This window comes from Anolis sagrei, chromosome Y (genome assembly GCF_037176765.1).
Source record: "Anolis sagrei isolate rAnoSag1 chromosome Y, rAnoSag1.mat, whole genome shotgun sequence".
Classification (NCBI taxonomy): domain Eukaryota; kingdom Metazoa; phylum Chordata; class Lepidosauria; order Squamata; family Dactyloidae; genus Anolis; species Anolis sagrei.
Genome location: NC_090035.1, coordinates 83,462,533 through 83,485,330, shown reverse-complemented (window position 1 = coordinate 83,485,330; position 22,798 = coordinate 83,462,533). Strand labels below are relative to the sequence as shown.

The following is a 22,798-nucleotide window of genomic DNA, read 5'->3' as shown; positions in this document are numbered from 1 at the left end:
GGTTCCCTTCGAACTCTAAGATACTATGATATACATCTATAATCTATTTCTCTTGATTGTCTGCATGGCCATCTTTATCTATGGCTAGATGGGTATCTGTCGGGAGGGATCGACTTGTGTCTCATTACCATGCAGAAGCAGGGTCGGACTGGATGGCCTTTGGGGTTCCCTTCGAACTCTAAGATACTATGATATACATCTATAATCTATTTCTCTTGATTGTATGCATGGCCATCTTTATCTATGGCTAGATGGGTATCTGTCGGGAGGGATCGACTTGTGTCTCATTACCATGCAGAAGCAGGGTCAGACTGGATGGCCTTTGGGGTTCCTTTCCAACTCTATGGTACTATGATCTAGAGCTATCATCTCTTTCTCTTCATTGTCTGCATGGCCATCTTTATCTATGGCTAGATGGGCATCTTCCAGGAGGGATCGAACTGTGTCTTATTCCCAGGCAGAAGCAGTGTCGGACTGGATGGCCTTTGGGGTTTCCTTCCAACTCTAGGATACTATGATCTAGATCTTTCATCTCTTTCGATCGTCTGCATAGCCATCTTTATCTATGGCTAGATGGGCATCTTCCGGGAGGGATCGAATTGTGTCTTATTCCCAGGCAGAAGCAGGGTCGGACTAGATGGCCTTTGGGGTTCCCTTCCAACTCTAGGATACTATGATCTATCATCTCTTTCTCTCGATCGTCTGCATGGCCATCTTTATCTATGGCTAGATGGGCATCTGTCGGGAGGGATCGAATTGTGTCTTATTCCCAGGCAGAAGCAGGGTCGGACTGGATGGCCTTTGGGATTCCCTTCCAACTCTAGGATACTATGATGTAGATCTATCATCTATTTCTCTTGTTTGTCTGCATGGCCATCTTTATATATGGCTAGATGGGCATCTGTCGGGAGGGATCGAATTGTGTCTTATTCCGAGGCAGAAGCAGGGTCGGACTAGATGGCTTTTGGGGTTCCCTTCCAACTCTAGGATACTATGATCTAGATCTATCATCTCCTTCTCTCGATCGTCTGCACGGCCATCTTTATCTATGGCTAGATGGGCATCTGTCAGGAGGGATCGAATTGTGTCTTATTCCCAGGCAGAAGCAGGGTTGGACTGGATGGCCTTTGGGGTTCCCTTCGAACTCTAAGATACTATGATATACATCTATAATCTATTTCTCTTGATTGTATGCATGGCCATCTTTATCTATGGCTAGATGGGTATCTGTCGGGAGGGATCGACTTGTGTCTCATTACCATGCAGAAGCAGGGTCAGACTGGATGGCCTTTGGGGTTCCTTTCCAACTCTATGGTACTATGATCTAGAGCTATCATCTCTTTCTCTTCATTGTCTGCATGGCCATCTTTATCTATGGCTAGATGGGCATCTTCCAGGAGGGATCGAACTGTGTCTTATTCCCAGGCAGAAGCAGTGTCGGACTGGATGGCCTTTGGGGTTTCCTTCCAACTCTAGGATACTATGATCTAGATCTTTCATCTCTTTCGATCGTCTGCATAGCCATCTTTATCTATGGCTAGATGGGCATCTTCCGGGAGGGATCGAATTGTGTCTTATTCCCAGGCAGAAGCAGGGTCGGACTAGATGGCCTTTGGGGTTCCCTTCCAACTCTAGGATACTATGATCTATCATCTCTTTCTCTCGATCGTCTGCATGGCCATCTTTATCTATGGCTAGATGGGCATCTGTCGGGAGGGATCGAATTGTGTCTTATTCCCAGGCAGAAGCAGGGTCGGACTGGATGGCCTTTGGGATTCCCTTCCAACTCTAGGATACTATGATGTAGATCTATCATCTATTTCTCTTGTTTGTCTGCATGGCCATCTTTATATATGACTAGATGGGCATCTGTCAGGAGGGATCGAATTGTGTCTTATTCCCAGGCAGAAGCAGGGTTGGACTGGATGGCCTTTGGGGTTCCCTTCGAACTCTAAGATACTATGATATACATCTATAATCTATTTCTCTTGATTGTCTGCATGGCCATCTTTATCTATGGCTAGATGGGTATCTGTCGGGAGGGATCGACTTGTGTCTCATTACCATGCAGAAGCAGGGTCGGACTGGATGGCCTTTGGGGTTCCCTTCGAACTCTAAGATACTATGATATACATCTATAATCTATTTCTCTTGATTGTATGCATGGCCATCTTTATCTATGGCTAGATGGGTATCTGTCGGGAGGGATCGACTTGTGTCTCATTACCATGCAGAAGCAGGGTCAGACTGGATGGCCTTTGGGGTTCCTTTCCAACTCTATGGTACTATGATCTAGAGCTATCATCTCTTTCTCTTCATTGTCTGCATGGCCATCTTTATCTATGGCTAGATGGGCATCTTCCAGGAGGGATCGAACTGTGTCTTATTCCCAGGCAGAAGCAGTGTCGGACTGGATGGCCTTTGGGGTTTCCTTCCAACTCTAGGATACTATGATCTAGATCTTTCATCTCTTTCGATCGTCTGCATAGCCATCTTTATCTATGGCTAGATGGGCATCTTCCGGGAGGGATCGAATTGTGTCTTATTCCCAGGCAGAAGCAGGGTCGGACTAGATGGCCTTTGGGGTTCCCTTCCAACTCTAGGATACTATGATCTATCATCTCTTTCTCTCGATCGTCTGCATGGCCATCTTTATCTATGGCTAGATGGGCATCTGTCGGGAGGGATCGAATTGTGTCTTATTCCCAGGCAGAAGCAGGGTCGGACTGGATGGCCTTTGGGATTCCCTTCCAACTCTAGGATACTATGATGTAGATCTATCATCTATTTCTCTTGTTTGTCTGCATGGCCATCTTTATATATGGCTAGATGGGCATCTGTCGGGAGGGATCGAATTGTGTCTTATTCCGAGGCAGAAGCAGGGTCGGACTAGATGGCTTTTGGGGTTCCCTTCCAACTCTAGGATACTATGATCTAGATCTATCATCTCCTTCTCTCGATCGTCTGCACGGCCATCTTTATCTATGGCTGGATGGCCATCTGTCGGGAGGGATCGAATTGTGTCTTATTCCCACGCAGAAGCAGGGTCGGACTGGATGGACTTTGGGATACCCTACTAACTCTAGGATACTATGATCTACATTTATCATCTGTTTCTCCTGATTGTCTGCATGGCCATCTTTATCTATGGCTAGATGGCCATCTTCCGGGAGGGATTGAATTGTGCCTTATTACCGTGCAGAAGCAGGGTTGGACTAGATGACCTTTGGGGTTCCCTTCCAACTCTAGGATACTATGATCTAGATCTTTTTATCATCTCTATGGCCATCTATCTAATGCTGGATGGCCATCTGTCGGGAGGGATCGAATTGTGTCTTCCTGCCTGGCAGAAGCATGGTCGGACTAGATGGCCTTTGGGGTTCCCTTCCAACTCTAGGATACTATGATCTAGATCTTGCATCTATTTATCTCGACCATCTGCACGGCCATCTTTATCTATGGCTAGATGGCCATCTTCCAGGAGGGATCGAATTGTGTCTTATTACCACGCAGAAGCAGGGTTGGACTAGATGGCCTTTGGGGTTCCCTTCCAACTCTAGGATACCATGATCTAGATCTTTCATCTCTTTCTCTCGATCGTCTGCATGGCCATCTTTATCTATGGCTGGATGGCCATCTGTCGGGAGGGATCGAATTGTGTCTTATTCCCAGGCAGAAGCAGGGTTGGACTAGATGGCCTTTGGGGGTTCCCAACTCTAGGATACTATAGTTCTCTGTACATTTTCCCCCCTGTTTACATCTGATGCTGGGAAGAATGCAAAATGACACAAACAAACAAGCAAACACGTAAACAAACACCAGTAAACAAACCAACAAACAAGCCAACGCACCACGGGGCTGGAGTCGAACTGCAGGACGACATGCTGCAGGAAGGCCATCAGGTAGGTCGGGTGGGACTTGAGCACCTTCAGGCTCTGGAACAGGCCGCTCTGGGCCTCCGGGTTCTGGAACTGAAAGGGTTACAAGGGGGGATTTGCAGTTTTGCTAAGGGCACATCCGAACAATAGAATGCAGGCAACACAAGGCAATGGAATCCCTGGGATTTGTAGTTTTACTAAGGAAGACATCCGAATAGCAGAAGGCATGCAATGCGAGACAAATTGTATCCCTGGGATTAGTAGTTTCACTAAGGGACACAGCTGATTATGAGAAGGCATGCAGCACAAGGCTATTTGATCCCTGGGATTTGTAGTTTCACTAAGGGAGACATCTGAATAGCAGAAGGCATGTAGTGCAAGACAAAATGTATCCCTGGGATTTGTAGTTTCACTAAGGGACACATCTGAATAGCAGAATGCATGCAGCGCAAGAGATTTGTAGTTTCACTAAGGGACATATCTGAATAGCACAAGGCATGCAGTGCGAGACAAATTGTATCCTTGGGATTTGTAGTTTCCCTAAGGGACACATCTGGATAGCAGAATGCATGCAGCGCAAGAGATTTGTAGTTTCACTAAGGGACATATCTGAATAGCACAAGGCATGCAGTGCGAGACAAATTGTATCCTTGGGATTTGTAGTTTCCCTAAGGGACACATCTGAATAGCAGAATGCATGCAGCGCAAGAGATTTGTAGTTTCACTAAGGGACATATCTGAATAGCACAAAGCATGCAGTGCGAGACAAATTGTATCCCTGGGATTTGTAGTTTCACTAAGGGACACATCTGAATAGCAGAATGCATGCAGCGCAAGAGATTTGTAGTTTCACTAAGGGACATATCTGAATAGCACAAGGCATGCAGTGCGAGACAAATTGTATCCCTGGGATTTGTAGTTTCCCTAAGGGACACATCTGAATAGCAGAATGCATGCAGCGCAAGAGATTTGTAGTTTCACTAAGGGACATATCTGAATAGCACAAAGCATGCAGTGCGAGACAAATTGTATCCCTGGGATTTGTAGTTTCACTAAGGGACACATCTGAATAGCAGAATGCATGCAGCGCAAGAGATTCGTAGTTTCACTAAGGGACATATCTGAATAGCACAAGGCATGCAGTGCGAGACAAATTGTATCCCTGAGATTTGTAGTTTCCCTAAGGGACACATCTGGATAGCAGAATGCATGCAGCGCAAGGCTATTTGATCCCTGGGATTTGTAGTTTTACTAAGGAAGACATCTCAATAGCACAAGGCATGCAGTGCGAGACAAATTATATCCCTGGGATTTGTAGTTTCACTAAGGGACACATCCGAATAGAAGAATGCATGCAGGACAAGGCAATGGAATCCCTGGGATTAGTAGTTTCACTAAGGGACACAGCTGATTATCAGAAGGCATGCAGCACAAGGCTATTTGATCCCTGGGATTTGTAGTTTCACTAAGGGAGACATCTGAATAGCAGAAGGCATGCAGTGCAAGACAAAAGGTATCCCTGGGATTTGTAGTTTCACTAAGGGAGACATAGCACAAGGCATGCGGCGCAAGGCTATATGATCCCTGGGATTTGTAGTTTTACTGAGGGACACATCTGAATAGCACAAGGCATGCAGTGCGAGAAAAAATGTATCCCTGAAATTTGTAGTTTCCCTAAGGGACACATCTGATTAGCACAAGGCAGGCAGCGAAAGGATATTTGATTCCTGGGATTTGTAGTTTCACTAAGGAAGACATCTGAATAGCAGAAGGCATGCAGTGCGAGACAAAATGTATCCCTGGGATTTTTAGTTTCACTAAGGGACACATATGAATAGCACAAGGCATGCAGGACAAGGCTATTTGATCCCTGGGATTTTTAGTTTTACTAAGGAAGACATCTCAATAGCACAAGGCATGCAGTGCGAGAGAAATTATATCCCTGGGATTTGTAGTTTCCCTAAGGGACACATCTGAATAGCAGAAGGCATGCAGTGCAAGACAAATTATATCCCTGGGATTTGTAGTTTCCCTAAGGGACACATCTGAATAGCACAAGGCATGCAGCGCAAGGCTATATGATCCCTGGGATTTGTAGTTTTACTGAGGGACACATCTGAATAGCACAAGGCATGCGGTGCGAGACAAATTATATCCCTGGGATTTGTAGTTTCCCTAAGGGACACATCTGAATAGCAGAAGGCATGCAGCGCAAGGCTATATGATCTCTGAGATTTGTAGGTTTTCCTAATCGACACATCTGAGCAGTGTCATTCATACAACATAAACCTACTGAATTCCTGGGATTTGTAGTTTTGCTAAGGGACATGCTGGAATAGTAGAATGCATGCAGCACAAGGCAATGGGATCTCTGGGATTTGTAGTTTCACTAAGGGACACATCGGAACAGTAGAATGCATGCAGCACAAGACTATTTGATCCCTGGGATTTGTAGTTTTTGTTAAGCAATACATCTGAGCAGAGTAATGCATGCAACATAAACCTACTGCGATCCCTGGGATTGGTAGTTTTACTAAGTGACACATCTGAATACCAGAATGCATGCAGCACAAGGCAATGGGATCCCTGGAATATGTAGTTTTGCTAAGGGACACATCAGAACAGTAGAATGCATGCAGCACAGGGCTATATGATCCCTAGGATTTGTAGTTTTACTAAGAGACACATCTGAATAGCAGAATGCATGCAGCGCAAGGCAATGGGATCCCTGGGATTTGTAGTTTTGCTAAGGGACACCTCTGAATAGCGGAATGTATACAGTGCAAGTCAATGGGATCCCTGGGATTTGAAGTTTTATTAAGGGACAGATTGCGCAGTGGAATTAATACAGCGCAAGGCTAGTTTATCCCTGGAATTTATAGTTTTACTAAGGGCACATCTGCTTGGTGGGATGCAGGCAGTGAAAGGCAATGGGATTCCTCGGATTTGTAGTTTGCCAAGGCCTTTTCTTTTCTCCACCAAGGGATACCAAAGTACGACTCTCATCACCCCCTGGCCTTGAGCCTTGGGAATTCCAAGCGAGGCTCAACTGCATTTTTTCTGCAGTTTCTAGAGTGGGATCAAAGTGTGATAACTGTGTGGTGCAGACGCTTCACTCACGGGCTCGATGTCGTTTTCGAAATCCTCGTCTTCGGCGCCAATGATGGCCATGGCGGAGCCGCTCCGAGCGCCAAGCGCTGGGTTCTGTGTGGGAGAAAAGGAAGGAGCCATTTCCACAAATGGAGACCCCAAAAACCCTCCCTCCAAAGCTACGCTTCGTTTTCTTTTCACTATAATTAAAAAGCAATTAAAACAGTCTGATAATGTGGCGATTTTGAAGCAAGTGCTGGATGGTCATCGGTTAGCAGAAGGCCATCATTGGCAGAAGGGGGTTGGACTGGATGGCCTTTGGGGATCCCTTCCAACTCTAGGATCCTATTATTATTGTTAAGTCAGAGTTTGGATGGCCATCTGTCAGGAGGGATTGGATTGGGTCTTCCTTTTTGGCAGATGGGTTAGACTGGGTGGCCTTTAGAGGCCCCTTCCAACTCTAGGATCCTATTATTATTATTATTATTATTATTATTATTAAGTAAGAGTTTGGATGGCCATCTGTCGGGAGGGATTGGGTCCTCCCTTTTGGCAGATGGGGTTATTATTATTATTATTATTCGGACTCATCAAGTAAAGTAAGAGTTTGGATGGCCATCTGTCGGGAGGGATTGGACTGGGTCTTCCTTTTAGCAGATGGGGTTAGACTGCATGGCCTTTAGGGGTCCCTTCCAACTCACGGGTCCGATTATTATTATTATTATTATTATTATTATTATTATTAAGTAAGTTTATTATTAAGTAAGATGGGTTTGGATGGCCATCTGTCGGGAGGGATTGGATGGGGTCTTCCTTTTTGGCAAATGGGGTTAGACTGGGTGGCCTTTAGGGGCCCCTTCCAACTCTAGGATCCTATTATTATTATTATTATTATTATTATTATTATTATTCAGACTCATCAAATAAAATAAGAGTTTGGATGGCCATCTGTTGGGAGGGATTGGATCGGGTCTTCCTTTTTGGCAGATGGGGTTAGACTGGATGGCCTTTGGGGGTCCCTTCCAAGACTAGGATTCAACCATCGTCATCACCATTGCTTTGGATAAGGATGATGGCATCTCTTTCTCTGGAGGCTTTGCAGAAGATGGGATAGCTATCTGCCAGGAAAGCTTTGATGGTGCCTTCTTTGATGGAGGAAGAGGGCTGGACTAGATGGCCTTTGGGGGACCCCTTCCAAAATATATGATTCTGTGTTTTGGTTATAAGTTGTTAATATTAGAAATATGGATCTCTCTTCAGAGGACCAGGTGAGCAAACTGAGAGGGGGTCCCAAAGGTCATCTAGTCCAGACTCCCAGCCAACTGATGGGGCCAAACTTGCAACCCCTTGTGTATTGAATGTACTGCAACTCCCACCATCCCTTTACATTGCAACACCTGCTTTCCCCACTGGATCTCTATCTTGCAAGCTGTGATGCCCCTCTGAAACGACTCACCCCGTTGAAGCCTTCCTCCAGCTCCATCCTCCTTTGGGGCTTTTGGGGGAACGAGACCCCCAGGAATGCGGTCAAGGGCCCCAAGGGCCCCGGGCTGGGATTAGGTCTTCAACCTGGCAGTGAGGAAAAGGCAGAGAATTAGCCCACCCGGAAGTGAAGGGATGCAATGGGAAAGTTTGGAGGAAAGTTTGGAAAAGTCTGAAGAAAATGTGAAAAGTTTGGGAAACTGAAAAAGTTTGGACAAGTTTGCACATATCTGAGAAAGTCTGAAAATATTTGAGAAAGTTTTGGAAAGTTTGGGAATTTTTAAAAGAAAGTTTGGAAATATTTGGAAAAGTCTGGAAAAGTTTATGAAAGTTTGAGAACATTTGGGATAGTTTGGGAAAGTGAAATAGTTTAAAAGTTTGGGAAAGTTTAAAAAAGTTTGGAAATGTTTGAAAAAGTTTGGAAAATTTTGAATAAGTTTGGGAAAGTTTGAATAAATTTGGAAGTCTGAAAAAGTTTGAGAAAGTTTAGGAAAGTTTGAGAAAGTCTGGAAAATTTTGAATAAGTTTTTGAAAGTTTGGAAAAGTTTGGAAACATTTGAATAAGTTTGGGAAAGTTTGAATAAGTTTGGGAAAGCCTGAAAAAGTTTGAGAAAGTTTAGGAAAGTTTGATAAAGTCTGGAAAAATTTAATAAGTTTTTGAAAGTTTGGAAAAGTTTGAATAAGTTTGGGAAAGTTTGAATAAGTTTGGGAAAGCCTGAAAAAGTTTGAGAAAGTTTAGGAAAGTTTGATAAAGTCTGGACAATTTTTAATAAGTTTGGGAAAGTTTGAAAAACTTTGGAAATATTTGAAAAAGTTTGGGAAAGTTTGAATAAGTTTGGGAAAGTCTGAAAATGTTTGAGAAAGTTTTGGAAAGTTTGAGAAAGTCTGCAAAAAAATTAATATGTTTTTGAAAGTTTGAAAACATTTGAAAAAGTTTGGAAGATTGTGAATAAATTTGGGAAAGTTTGAGTAAGTTTGGGAATGTTTGAAAAAGTTTGAGAAAGTTTAGAAAAGTTTGAGAAAGTCTGGAACAGTTTGAATAAGTTTGGAAAATTTTGAATAAGTTTGGGAAAGCATGACAAAGTTTGGAAAAGTTATTTTTGGGGGACTAGAATAGCTAAGGTTTTGGAGGAACATAATAATAATAATAATAATAATAATAATAATAATAATAATAATAATAATACAATAATAGTGATGATGTAATAATAATAATAATAATAATAATAATGTAATGCAGTCAGTATAATTCACAACTGATTTCTCCCTAAAACCCAATATTTTCTTTCTATTTTCCCCTTCTATTTATTAATTTTAATGGAGATGCTGAAATTCACAATCCTTCAAAGTAACCCACATTGAAAAATGAAAAGAGCATAAACAAAAGGGAGAAAGATATATAGTATACATGTGATATATATATAGTGAATTTTCACAGCAACATTGTATTGTTATGAACTCTAAGTCCTGCAAAACAACAATGTCTCCCTTTGCTTTCTTCCCCTGTTCCTTGTTTTCATTGCAGGCATTCTAATTGCAACTAGAGAAACCAACTTGCAAAAAAAGAGAGGAAAATGTGCATAAACAGGTTTGTTTTCCTTGGTGCGTGAAGCCTGGCTCCATTGCAAAACATACGTGAAAAGCAAGGAATACAGAAATGTATAGGGTCCTCTTGGACTACAAATCCCATCATGCTTCACCACTGCCTGCCCGGGACCCAACGTTTTGGGTAGATGTCTCACAAAATAGCAATTATTATAGTAATACATTATAAATTAATGTTAGGGTCCATAAATTCATATAGCCAAGGGACCCCCAAAGGCCCTCTAGTCCAACCTATTTCTGCCAGGCAGGAAGACACAACCAAAGCCCTTTCAACAGATGCCCAACCAATGTCTGAAGACCACCCCTCCCCCCAAAAAAGCAAAGCTGGCTATTCTTTTGAGACAGCATATCCCATTAGAGACGGAGGGCACCCCAAAGGCCATCTAGTCCAACATATTTCTGCCAGGCAGGAAGACACACCCAAAGCCCTCCCAACAGATGGCCAACTGATGTTTGAAGACCCTCCCCAAAAAGCAAAGTTGGCTATTCTTTTGAGATAGTATATCCCATTAGATATGGAGGGCACCCCAAAGGTCATCTAGTCCAACCTATTTCTGCCAGGCAGGAAGACACAACCAAAGTCCTCTAGACAGATGGCCAACTGACATCTGAAGACACCCCCCCCCCCAAAAAAAACAAAGTTGGCTATTCTTTTGAGATAGTATATCTCATTAGATATGGAGGGCACCCCAAAGGCCATCTACTCCAACCTATTTCTGCCAGGTAGGAACACACACCCAAGAGAAGGTACATCCCATTAGATATGGAGAGCACCCCAAAGGTAATCTAGACCAACCCTTTTTTGACATTCAAGACGCAACTAAATATCTTTCCAACCAATGTTTGAAGACCCCAAAAGAAGTCCATTGTTTGGATGGCCATCTGTTGGAAGGGTTTTGGTTGAGTTTTCTTGAATAGCAAAGTGGGATTGGACTAGATGATCTATGGCAGGCACCTCAATCCCACTTTGCTATCCAAGAAAACTCAACCAAAACCCTTCCAACAGATGGCCATCCAACCAATGATTGAAGACCCCAAAAGAAGCCCACCATTTTTTTTGAGAAGGTACATCCCATTAGATATGGAGAGCACCCCAAAGGTAATCTAGACCAACTCGTTTTTGCCATTCAAGACGCAACTAAAGATCTCCCAACAGATGGCCATCCAACCAATGTTTGAAGACCCCCAAAGAAGTCCACCTTTTTGGGAGGGGAGTATATCCCATTAGATATGGCGGGCATCTCAAAGATCATCTAGTCCAATCCCATTTTGCTATTCAAGAAAACTCAACCAAAACCCTTCCAACAGATGGCCATCCAAACAATGTTTGAAGACCTCAAAAGAAGCCCACCATTTTTTTTTGGAGAAGGTACATCCCATTAGATATGGAGAGCACCCCAAAGGTAATCAAGACCAACCCTTTTTTGACATTCAAGATGCAACTAAAGATCTCCCAACAGATGGCCATCCAACCAATGTTTGAAGACCCCAAAAGTAGTCCACCTTTTTTGGGGGGGGGGAGTATATCCCATTAGATATGGCGGGCACCTCAAAGATCATCTAGTCCAATCCCATTTTTTTATCCAAGAAAGGTCAACCAAAACCCTTCCAACCAATGGCCATCCAACCAATGTTTGAAGACCTCAAAAGAAGTCCACCATTTTTTTGAGAAGGTATATCCCATTAGATATGGAGAGAACCCCAACAGTCATCTAGACCAACCCTTTTTGACATTCAAGATGCAACTAAAGATCTCCCAACAGATGGTCATCCAACCAATGTTTGAAGACCCCAAAAGAAGTCCATAGTCTGGATGGCCATCTATTGGAAGGGTTTTGGTTGAGTTGTATTTTAAGAAGGTACATCCCATTAGATATGGAGAGAACCCCAATGGTCATCTAGACCAACCCTTTTTTGGACATTCAAGACGCAACTAAAGATCTCCCAACAGATGGCCATCCAACCAATGTTTGAAGACCCCAAAAGAAGCCCATAGTCTGGATGGCCATCTGTTGGAAGGGTTTTGGTTGAGTTGTTTTTTTAGAAGGTACATCCCATTAGATATGGAGAGCACCCCAAAGGTCATGTAGATCAACCCTTTTTTGCCATTCAAGATGCAACTAAAGATCTCCCGACAGATGACCATCCAACCAATGTTTGAAGACCCCAAAAGAAGCCCATAGTCTGAATGGCCATCTATTGAAGGGGTTTTGGTTGAGTTGTTTTTTGAGAAGGTACATTCCATTCGATATAAAGAGCACCCCAATGGTCATCTAGACCAACCCTTTTTTGACATTCAAGACGCAACTAAAGATCTCCCAACAGATGGCCATCCAACCAATGTTTGAAGACCCCAAAAGAAGTCCATAGTCTGGATGGCCATCTATTGGAAGGGTTTTGGTTGAGTTCTTTTTTGAGAAGGTACATCCCATTAGATATGGAGAGCACCCCAAAGGTCATCTAGACCAACCCTTTTTTGACATTCAAGATGCAACTAAAGATCTCCCAACAGATGGCCATCCAACCAATGTTTGAAGACCCCAAAAGAAGCCCATAGTCTGGATGGCCATCTGTTGGAAGGGTTTTGGTTGAGTTGTTTTTTGAGAAGGTACATCCCATTCGATATGGAGAGCACCCCAAAGATCATCTAGACCAACGCTTTTTACATGAAAGATGGCCCTCCAGCCTTACATTTTCAAACCCACCAAAGAAGGTTAACAGTGAAGCATTTCTCGATATGGAGAGCACCCCAAAGGTCATCTAGACCAACCCTTTTTAAATGAAAGATGGCCCTCCAGCCTTAAATTTTCAAACCCACCAAAGAAGGTTAACAGTGACTCTCCTTTCCCAGACTTTGCAAAAAAATTGTTGGTTTGTTTTTCCAGGTCGAGGTATAGGAGGCCTTTGTGCCCAAAAGAGGTGGAGAAGGTTTTACAGAACACAGAGTACGGCATTCAACGGGTTGGTTGGTAGGTTGGTTACTCAGAGGTTCCGGCTGCAAAAAGGAGGACAAAGAGCCCTCTGAGCCTGAATCACCCAGAAGGAAAGACTGGCACCCAAGTAAGGCGGGACAACACGCCGTTGCAACAACGCCCCGTTTACTGCAATTAGTCAAACAGGCAACACATACACACCGAGGGGAATGAATCCCGGGATTGTAGGGATTTAAACATTATTATTATTATTATTATTGCTGGTTTTCTTCCAAAACGCACAGTGAGACAGTCCCGTTCCTTTGCAAAGAAAAAAACCACATTTTCGAAGTCTTTTTGTATCATGCAGAACATTTGCAGCTTGCAAATATTTTAGGCTGCAGAACAGCAGCTGGGAATAATTTTGGGAGAAAGGCAATGAACTTGATTATTTCTGGAAAATGGGAGAACAAGGTGCTCCTTAGGGAATATATATATATATATATATATATATATATATATATATATATCTCAGAGCATTATATATATATATATATATATATATATATATATATATATATGCTCTGTTGTGTGTGTATGTGTATTCCCAAAGTTTGGAAAGTAAATAAGAACCACCACAACAATTAAATAAATCCACCTACATTTAGAATATATATATATATAGACACACACACACACACACACATTTGCATACATATAATATATGTTATACATACAATTTCCCAAAGTTTGAAAATTCTATTTCCAAAGTTTGGAAAGTATATCGCAACAACAGCTAAATAAATTCCTCAATGTTTATTATATATATATATATATATATATATATATATATACACACACACACACATACACATACGCACACACACATATATAGCATATGTTATGCATATAATTTCTCAAAGTTTGAAAATTCTATTCCCAAAGTTGGGAAAGTAAATAACAACAACAGCTAAATAAATTCCTCAATGTTTATATATATATATATATATATATATATACACACACACACACACACACACACACACACACACACACATATACATATAGCATATGTTATGCATATAATTTCTCAAAGTTTAAAAATTCTATTCCCAAAGTTGGGAAAGTAAATAACAACAACAGCTAAATAAATTCCTCAATGTTTATATATATATATATATATATATATATATATATATACACACACACACACACACATACATATAGCGTATGTTATGCATATAATTTCTCAAAGTTTGAAAATTCTATTCCCAAAGTTGGGAAAGTAAATAACAACAACTAAATAAATTTCTCAACATTTAGAATATACATATACATATATATACATACATACATACACACATACATATAGCATATGTCTTTCATATAATTTCTCAAAGTTTGAAAATCCTATTCCAAAAGTTGGGAAAATAAATAATAACAACTAAATAAATTCCTCAATGTTTATTTTATATATATACATACACACACACACACATATACATACACACATACATATAGTATATGTTATGCATATAATTTCTCAAAGTTTGAAAATTCTATTCCCAAAGTTTGGAAAGTAAATAACAACAACAATTAAATAAATTCCTCAACATTTAGAATATATATATCTATATAGATAAAAATGTCATGTTCGTTTGTGGGATTAACGTCACTCAAAAACCACTGGACGAATGGACACCAAATTTGGACACAAGACACCTCTCAGGCCAATGAGTGACCATCACGCATAAAAACATTGAAAAACACAGTGGGGGGGGCTTAAAAAATTAAAAAAAACCCCAAAACATACATTACAATGCATGTGCAAAACGACATATATGCACAAACACACATACACAAATATATACACAGACATATACACAAACTGGGCCACAGCAACTCGTGGCAGGGGATGGCTAGTATATCTATATATATAAATACATTACAACACATGCGCAAAACCACATACACACAAATACACATATATACACATATGCACAAATATATACATCACACACATATACACACACACAAAATGTATATAGACAGACTGGGCCACAGCAACGCGTGGAAGGGACGTCTAGTAGTACTCGTAATAATAATAATAATAATAATAATAATACATCACACAGTCCGAGACTCTAGGGAAGTGTTCGATTTGTGATTTTTGTGATACGAAATCCAGCACAGAAATCTCATGTATTGTGACATGCTGTGGTTTTGTGTCAGTAAAATAATAATAATTCAAATGCATTGCATTTGCACTGCATCTGCAGTTTGCAACGAGCCACAGAATGGTCAGGATTTGCAGTTTCATCAAGAGCGACCGATGCAAGGGATGCAACGCTTGGACAGGAATTGTTTGGGTGCATCCGCACTGCAGAATGTAATGCCGTCTTGCACCGTTTGAACGTCCACGGCTCCACAAATAGTCCCAGGAGTTGTAGTTTCACAAGGTCTCCAGCCTCCACTGCCAAAAGTGCCCCACTAAAACTACAACTCCTAGGATCCCATAGCCTAGGAACACTATGTAATGTTTGAAAAATGGTCTGTTGCTGGTTTTGAAAGTGTTATTTCCTGTTTAAAGGCAAACACATATTGCTGCCTGTTGCACAAAAGCACCGGTGTTGGTTTGTATATGTGTATACATATATGTATATGTAGATAATGCACGCATGGTCCTGTCAAGGGACGCACCTGCCTTCCTCTCCCTTCTTCCTGCCCCAAAAGCAGAAGTAGAATGAGAGTAAATACACAAAGCAAGCAGACACCCGTTTCCTGGAACCGGAAGTGAGACAAATAGGCATTTTACTTCTATTTGCCATAGGAAGCAACAGAAGCACTAGAGTCAGAAGGGAACCCCAGAGGCCATCCAGTCCAGCCCCTTTCTGCCATATGGGAAGGCACAATCCGATCCCTCCTGACGGATGGCCAGCCAGCCTCTTTTGAAAACCCTCCAGGAAGAAATAATACCCTTCTCTGTAGAGTTGGAAGGGACCCATAGAGATCATCCAGTCTGCTATGAGTACTAACAGACATGGTTGCAATATTTCAATGTCTGCTGTGAATGCTAATACATATAACTGCGATATTGCAATGTCTGCTCTACATCTGAATAGACATGCTTGCAATATCTGCTACGCATACGGGCTTGCAATATTGCAAGGTCTGCTATGCATACGAATAGACACCCTTGCAATCTTTGCTGTGCATACTAAAAGACACGCTTGCAATATTGCAATATCTGCTATCAATATCAATACACATGCTTGCAATATTTTAATGCCTGCTATGCAAACAAACAGACATGCTTGCAATCTTTGCTATGGATACTAATAGACATCCTTGCAAAACCTGCTATGTATGCATACTAGCAGACGAGCTTGCAATATTGCAATGTCTGCTATGCATATGAATAGACACTCTTGCAATCTTTGTTATGCATACTAACAGACATGCATGCAATACTGCAATGTCTGCTATTTATACAAATAGATATGCATGCAATACTGCAATATCTGTTATGAATACTAATACACATGCTTGCAATATTTTAATGTCTGCTATGCAAACAAATAGACATGCTTGCAATCTCTGCTATGCATACGTAATAGACATCCTTGCAATATCTGCTAAGTATGCATACTAACAGACAGGCTTGCAATAGTGCAATGTCTGCTATGCATACAAATAGAAATGCTTGCAATATTGCAATGTCTGCTATTAAAACTAATACACATGCTTGCAATATTTTAATGCCTGCTATGCAAACAAATAGACACCCTTGCAAACTTTGCTGTGCATACGTAATAGACATCCTTACAATATCTGCTAGGTATGCATACTAACAGACGGGCTTGCAATAGTGCAATGTTTGCTATGCATACGATAGATATGCTTGCAATATTGCAGTGTCTGCAATGCATACAAATAGACAAGACTTGCAATATTGCAATGTCTGCTAGGCATACGAATAGACACCCTCGCAAACTTTGCTGTGCATACGTAATAGACATCCTTGCAATATCTGCTATGTATGCATGCTAACAGACGGGCTTGCAATAGTGCAATGTCTGCTATGCATGCGAACAGACAGGCTTGCAATATTGCAATGTTTGCTATGCATACGAATAGACACCCTTGCAATCTTTGCTGTGCATACTAAAAGACACACGTGCAATATTGCAATGTCTGCTATCAATACCAGTACACATGCTTGCAATATTTTAATGCCTGCTATGCAAACAAACAGACATGCTTGCAATCTTTGCTATGCATACATAATAGACATCCTTGCAATGTCTGCTATGCATATAAATTGACACTCTTGACACTCTTGCAATCTTTGTTATGCATACTAGCAGATGTGCTTGCAATACTGCAATGTCTGCTATGCATGCTAACAGACATGCTTGCAATATTGCAAGGTCTGCTATGCATACAAATAGACACTCTTGCAATCTTTCCTGTGCATACTAATAGATATGCTTGCAATACTGCAATGTCTGCTATGCATACGAATAGATTCGGTTGCAATATTGCAATGTCTGCAATGCATACAAATAGGGAGGCTTGTAAGATTGCAACGTTCAGGGTGTTATCATCATTTCTTTTGGCAACCACAGCGCCATAAGGCATGCGCCCCGGGGCCACTTCCTGCCACAGAAAAAAAAGCCTCCATTTTCTTTTGCTGCTTCCTGGAAAGAGGCAGAAAAGAGGCAGACACCTGCAGAAATACCATGCGCTTCTGTGCAAAATTGCAATTAACTTTCTTCATTTCCTTCTGGGCCTCAAGATATCAACCCAAACGCTCCAAAAATAGTATATTATTATGACAACAATCTATCTATACATCATCTATCTATATACATAATAAAAGTGAAAATATGTATGTATATGGTTGGGGTGTCCACTTTCACCGACATGCTTCCACATCCACAATAGACACCAATGCGCCTCCCATCCAATGACATTGCAGGTGATAGCGAGCGCCATGAACATGTCCTCCACAAACACATCATCCTGTCCACCACCCAAGGGAAGGCTTTCATGCAGAGACCACTTCATGTTATGTGTTTCCTCCACCACAGACATCCCAGTGCTTCTGACTCTCTCCACAGGTGTGGAATTTGCATGTCCCCACCCATTGCCTTTCCCATAACCCTTTCCTATTATTTTCTATGGCGCACAGCAAAGAGAGGAACCGATTACCAACTGAACATACCGGAGAGATCTGGGGAGAATTCACCACGATTTATAGGAGTTGAAGGTCCCAGTGTTCCTTATTATCTCCATTGGTTTGGAATTTGTATTATTACTATTATTATTATTATATCTTCCAATCTCTATGGATGCTGGTTAACCGAAAGTCTATTATTATTATTATTATTATTATTATTATTATTATATCTTCCAATCTCTATGGATACTGGTTAATTGAAAGTCTATTATTATTATTATTATTATTATTATTATATCTTCCAATCTCTATGAATACTGGTTAACCGAAAGTCTATTATTATTATTATTATTATCCTCCACCACAGACATCCCTGTATTCCTTATTTTCTCCATTGGTTTGGAATTATTATTATTATTATTATTATTATTACTATTATATCTTCCAATCTCTATGGACGCTGCTTAACTGAAAGTCTATTATTATTATTATTATTATTATTATTATTATTATTATATCTTCCAATCTCTATGGATACTGGTTAATTGAAAGTCTATTATTATTATTATTATTATATCTTCCAATCTCTATGAATACTGGTTAACCGAAAGTCTATTATTATTATTATTATTATCCTCCACCACAGACATCCCTGTATTCCTTATTTTCTCCATTGGTTTGGAATTATTATTATTATTATTATTATTATTACTATTATATCTTCCAATCTCTATGGACGCTGCTTAACTGAAAGTCTATTATTATTATTATTATTATTATTATTATTATTATTATTATTATGTCTTCCAATCTCTATGGATACTGGTTAACTGAAAATCTCTTATTATTATTATTATCCTCCACCACAGACATCTCAATGTTCCTTACTCTTTCCATTGGTTTGGAATTATTATTATTATTATTATTATTATTATTATTATTATTATTATTATTATTATCTTCCAATCTCTATGGATGCTAGTTAACCGAAAGTCTATTATTATTATTATTATTATTATTATTAAATATTAAATTATTAAATAAAAATAATATGAACAAAATAGTGTTGTTGTTCATTCGTTCAGTCGTCTCCGACTCTTCGTGACCTCATGGACCAGCCCACGCCAGAGCTCCCTGTCGGCCGTTACCACCCCCAGCTCCCTCAAGGTCAGTCCAGTCCCTTCAAGGATGCCATCCATCCATCTTGCCCTTGGTCGGCCCCTCTTCCTTTTGCCTTCCACTTTCCCAAGCATAATTGTCTTCTCTAGGCTCTCCTGTCTCCTCATGATGTGGCCAAAGTACTTCATCTTTCCCTCTCGTCTCCTTCCCTCCAGTGAGCAGCCGGGCTTTCTTTCCTGGAGGATGGACTGGTTGGATCTTCTCGCAGTCCAAGGCACTCTCAGCACTTTCCTCCAGCACCACAGCTCAAAAGCATCTCTCTTCCTTCGCTCAGCCTTCCCTAAGGTCCAGCTCTCACATCCGTAGGTGACTACTACAGGGAAGACCATGGCTTGGACTAGGCGGATCTTTGTTGCCAGTCTGATGTCTCTACTCTTCACTATTTTATCGAGACTGGACATTGCTCTCCTCCCAAGAAGTAAGCGTCTTCTGATTTCCTGGCCACAGTCTGCTCCTGCACTTATCTTTGCACCTAGAAATACAAAGTCTGTCACGGCCTCCACGTTTTCTCCCTCTATTTCCCAGTTGTCAATCATTCTTGTTGCCATCATCTTGGTGTTTTTGATGTTTAGCTGCAACCCGGCTTTTGCGCTTTCTTCTTTCACCTTGATTAGAAGGCTCCTCAGCTCCTCCTCGCTTTCGGCCATCAGAGTGGTGTCATCTGCATATCTGAGGTTGTGAATGTTTCTTCCAGCAATTTTCACCCCAGCTTTGCATTCATCCAGCCCCGCACATCGCATGATGTGTTCTGCATACAAGTTCAAAAGGTTGGGTGAGAGGATGCAGCCTTGCCGTACGCCTTTCCCAACCTTGAACCCGTCTCCTGTTCCGTGGTCAGTTCTGACCGTTGCTCCTTGGTCCTTGTACAGATTCCTCAGGAGAGAGGGAAGGGGGCTTGGGATGCCCATCCCACTAAGAACTTGCCACCATTTATTATGATCCACACAGTCAAAGGCTTTAGAATAGTCAATGAAGCAGAAATAGATGTTTTTCTGAAACTCCCTGCCTTTCTCCATTATCCAGCATCCGGATATTGGCAATCTGGTCTCTCGTTCCTCTGCTTTTTCTAAACCCAGCTTGAACGTCTGGCAACTCTCGCTCCATGTATTGCTGGAGTCTTCCTTGCAGGATCTTGAGCATTACCTTACTGGCATGAGAAATAAGGGCCACTGTGCGGAAATTTGAGCAGTCTTTCGCATTTGCCGAACAAAATAGTAATGTATATTAATTAACACAACAAAACAACAATATGTACTACAATAATATAAAGAAATAATAATACAATATTATTAATAACAATTTTATTTATTTTATTTATCATGTCAGGAGCAAACCAAACAGTTGTATTGCATTTTTTAAACAAACAAACAATGCAATACAACTGTTTGGTTTGCTCCTGACATGATAAATAAAATAAATAAATTTATTATTATTAATATTGCATTGTTGTTTCTTTATATTACTGCATTACAATAATAATAATAACATATAATAATATGTATAGTGGTATAAATAAAAATTAATATGAACAAATTAGTAATGTATGGTACAACACAAACAACAATATGTGATACAATAATGTAAAGAGATAATAATATAACATGAATATAATATAAAATAAATATTATATAAAAGTAATACGAACAATATATATATATATATATATATATATATATATATATATATATATTAATACACCGTAAACAACAATATATAATACAATAATATAAAGAAATAATAATATAACATGAATATAATATAAATGTAATATAAATATGATATAAAAATAATACATATATATATATTAATACATCACAAACAATATATAATACAATAATGTAAAGAAATAATATAACATGAATATAATATAAAGACAATATAAATATGATATAAAAATAATACGAACAATATATATATATATATATACACACATCACAAACAACAATATATAGTACAATAATATAAAGAAAAAATATAACTTGAATATAATATAAATATAATATAAAAATAATATGAACAATATATATAAATAAATACATCACAAACAATATATAATACAATAGTATAAAGAAATAATGATATAACATGAATATAATATAAATGTAATATAAATATGATATAAAAATACTACGTATATATATATATTAATACTTCACAAACAACAATATATAATACAATAATGTAAAGAAATAATGTAACATGAATATAATATAAAGATAATATAAATACGATATAAAAATAATACGTATATATATATACACACATCACAAACAACAATATATAATACACTAATATAAAGAAATAATATGACATGAATATAATATAAATATAATATAAAAATATTATGAACAATATATATAAATAAATACATCACAAACAATATATAATACAATAATGTAAAGAAATAATATAACATGAATATAAAGATAATATAAATATGATATAAAAATAATACGTATATATATATATAAATACATCACAAACAATATATAATACAATAATATAAAGAAATAATAATATAACATGAATCTAATATAAATATAATATAAATATGATATAAAAATAATATGAACAATATATATATTAACATATTAATATATATTAAATATATATATATATAATATATATATAAATATAAATTAATATATATTAATTTATATTAAACAATGAATATATATTAAACAATATTAAACAATTAATATATAATATATATTAAACAAGAATATATAATACAATAATGTAAAGAAATAATAATATAACATGAATATAAGATAAATATGATATAAAAATAAGATATATATATATATAGATATACATCACAAACAACAATATATAATTCAATAATGTAAAGAAATAATAATATATAATATAATAATAAAGTATAACAATAGAAAATTTTTCTTAAAAACTTTCAAATAGTTTTTTCCCCCTCTTATTTTTGTAGTCTAAGCTTCCCAAATAACAGGACTCTTCGAGCATGCGCAAAAGGCTGCTTTCCATGTCAAGGGCGCTCTGCACATGCTCAGGAAATATTTCTCTTTCTCTTTGCAATCCCAATGGAAAATAAATAAGAAACAAACAGAGGCCTAGGAACATAGAAAGAGAGAGAGAGAAAAATAGGGGCTCAGGTCTTACCCCGATGCGTCTTCATGGTGATTTAATCGCGAATCAGGCGCGCCAAAAGAAGAGAGAGAGGAGGAGAGAGAGGAAGGAGCTTTCTCTTGGCGGAGCCCGAGAGGGAGAGAGGCGGCTTCCGCTTCCGGCCTCAGCGCGGAAGGAGCGTCCCCAGGCGAGTGAGTGTCAACAGCGGGATTTAAAGGGGAAGGAGCCCAATAAAGGAGAGAGGGAAGAGGGAAGGGGAAAGGAAAGAGGAAAGGAAGGGAAAGGAAAGGAAGAAGGGAAGGAAAAAGGGAAAGGAAGGGAAGGGAAAGGAAAAAGGAGAGGAAAGAGGAAAGGAAGAGAAAGGAAAG

The 22,798-nt window shown here is 39.4% G+C and overlaps 1 protein-coding gene across 2 annotated transcripts in view; it reads right to left on the bottom strand.

The window, feature by feature from the left end:
• LOC132780213 (rho guanine nucleotide exchange factor 1-like) overlaps positions 1 to 22,573 on the bottom strand; it is a 75,735-nt gene extending 53,162 nt beyond the window's left edge. Inside the window, exons 1-4 of one of the 2 annotated variants that reach the window (XM_067461618.1) lie at positions 22,464 to 22,573; positions 8,425 to 8,537; positions 6,999 to 7,082; positions 3,852 to 3,971 (exon numbers count right to left, since the gene is read on the bottom strand). In XM_067461618.1, coding sequence (XP_067317719.1) covers positions 3,852 to 3,971; positions 6,999 to 7,082; positions 8,425 to 8,451 — 231 coding nt within the window. In that variant the 5' untranslated portion in view covers positions 8,452 to 8,537; positions 22,464 to 22,573. The remainder of the gene's footprint in view (positions 1 to 3,851; positions 3,972 to 6,998; positions 7,083 to 8,424; positions 8,538 to 22,463) is intronic. The other variant, XM_067461619.1, reaches the window with a different exon arrangement.
• Positions 22,574 to 22,798: the final 225 nt, after the last annotated feature.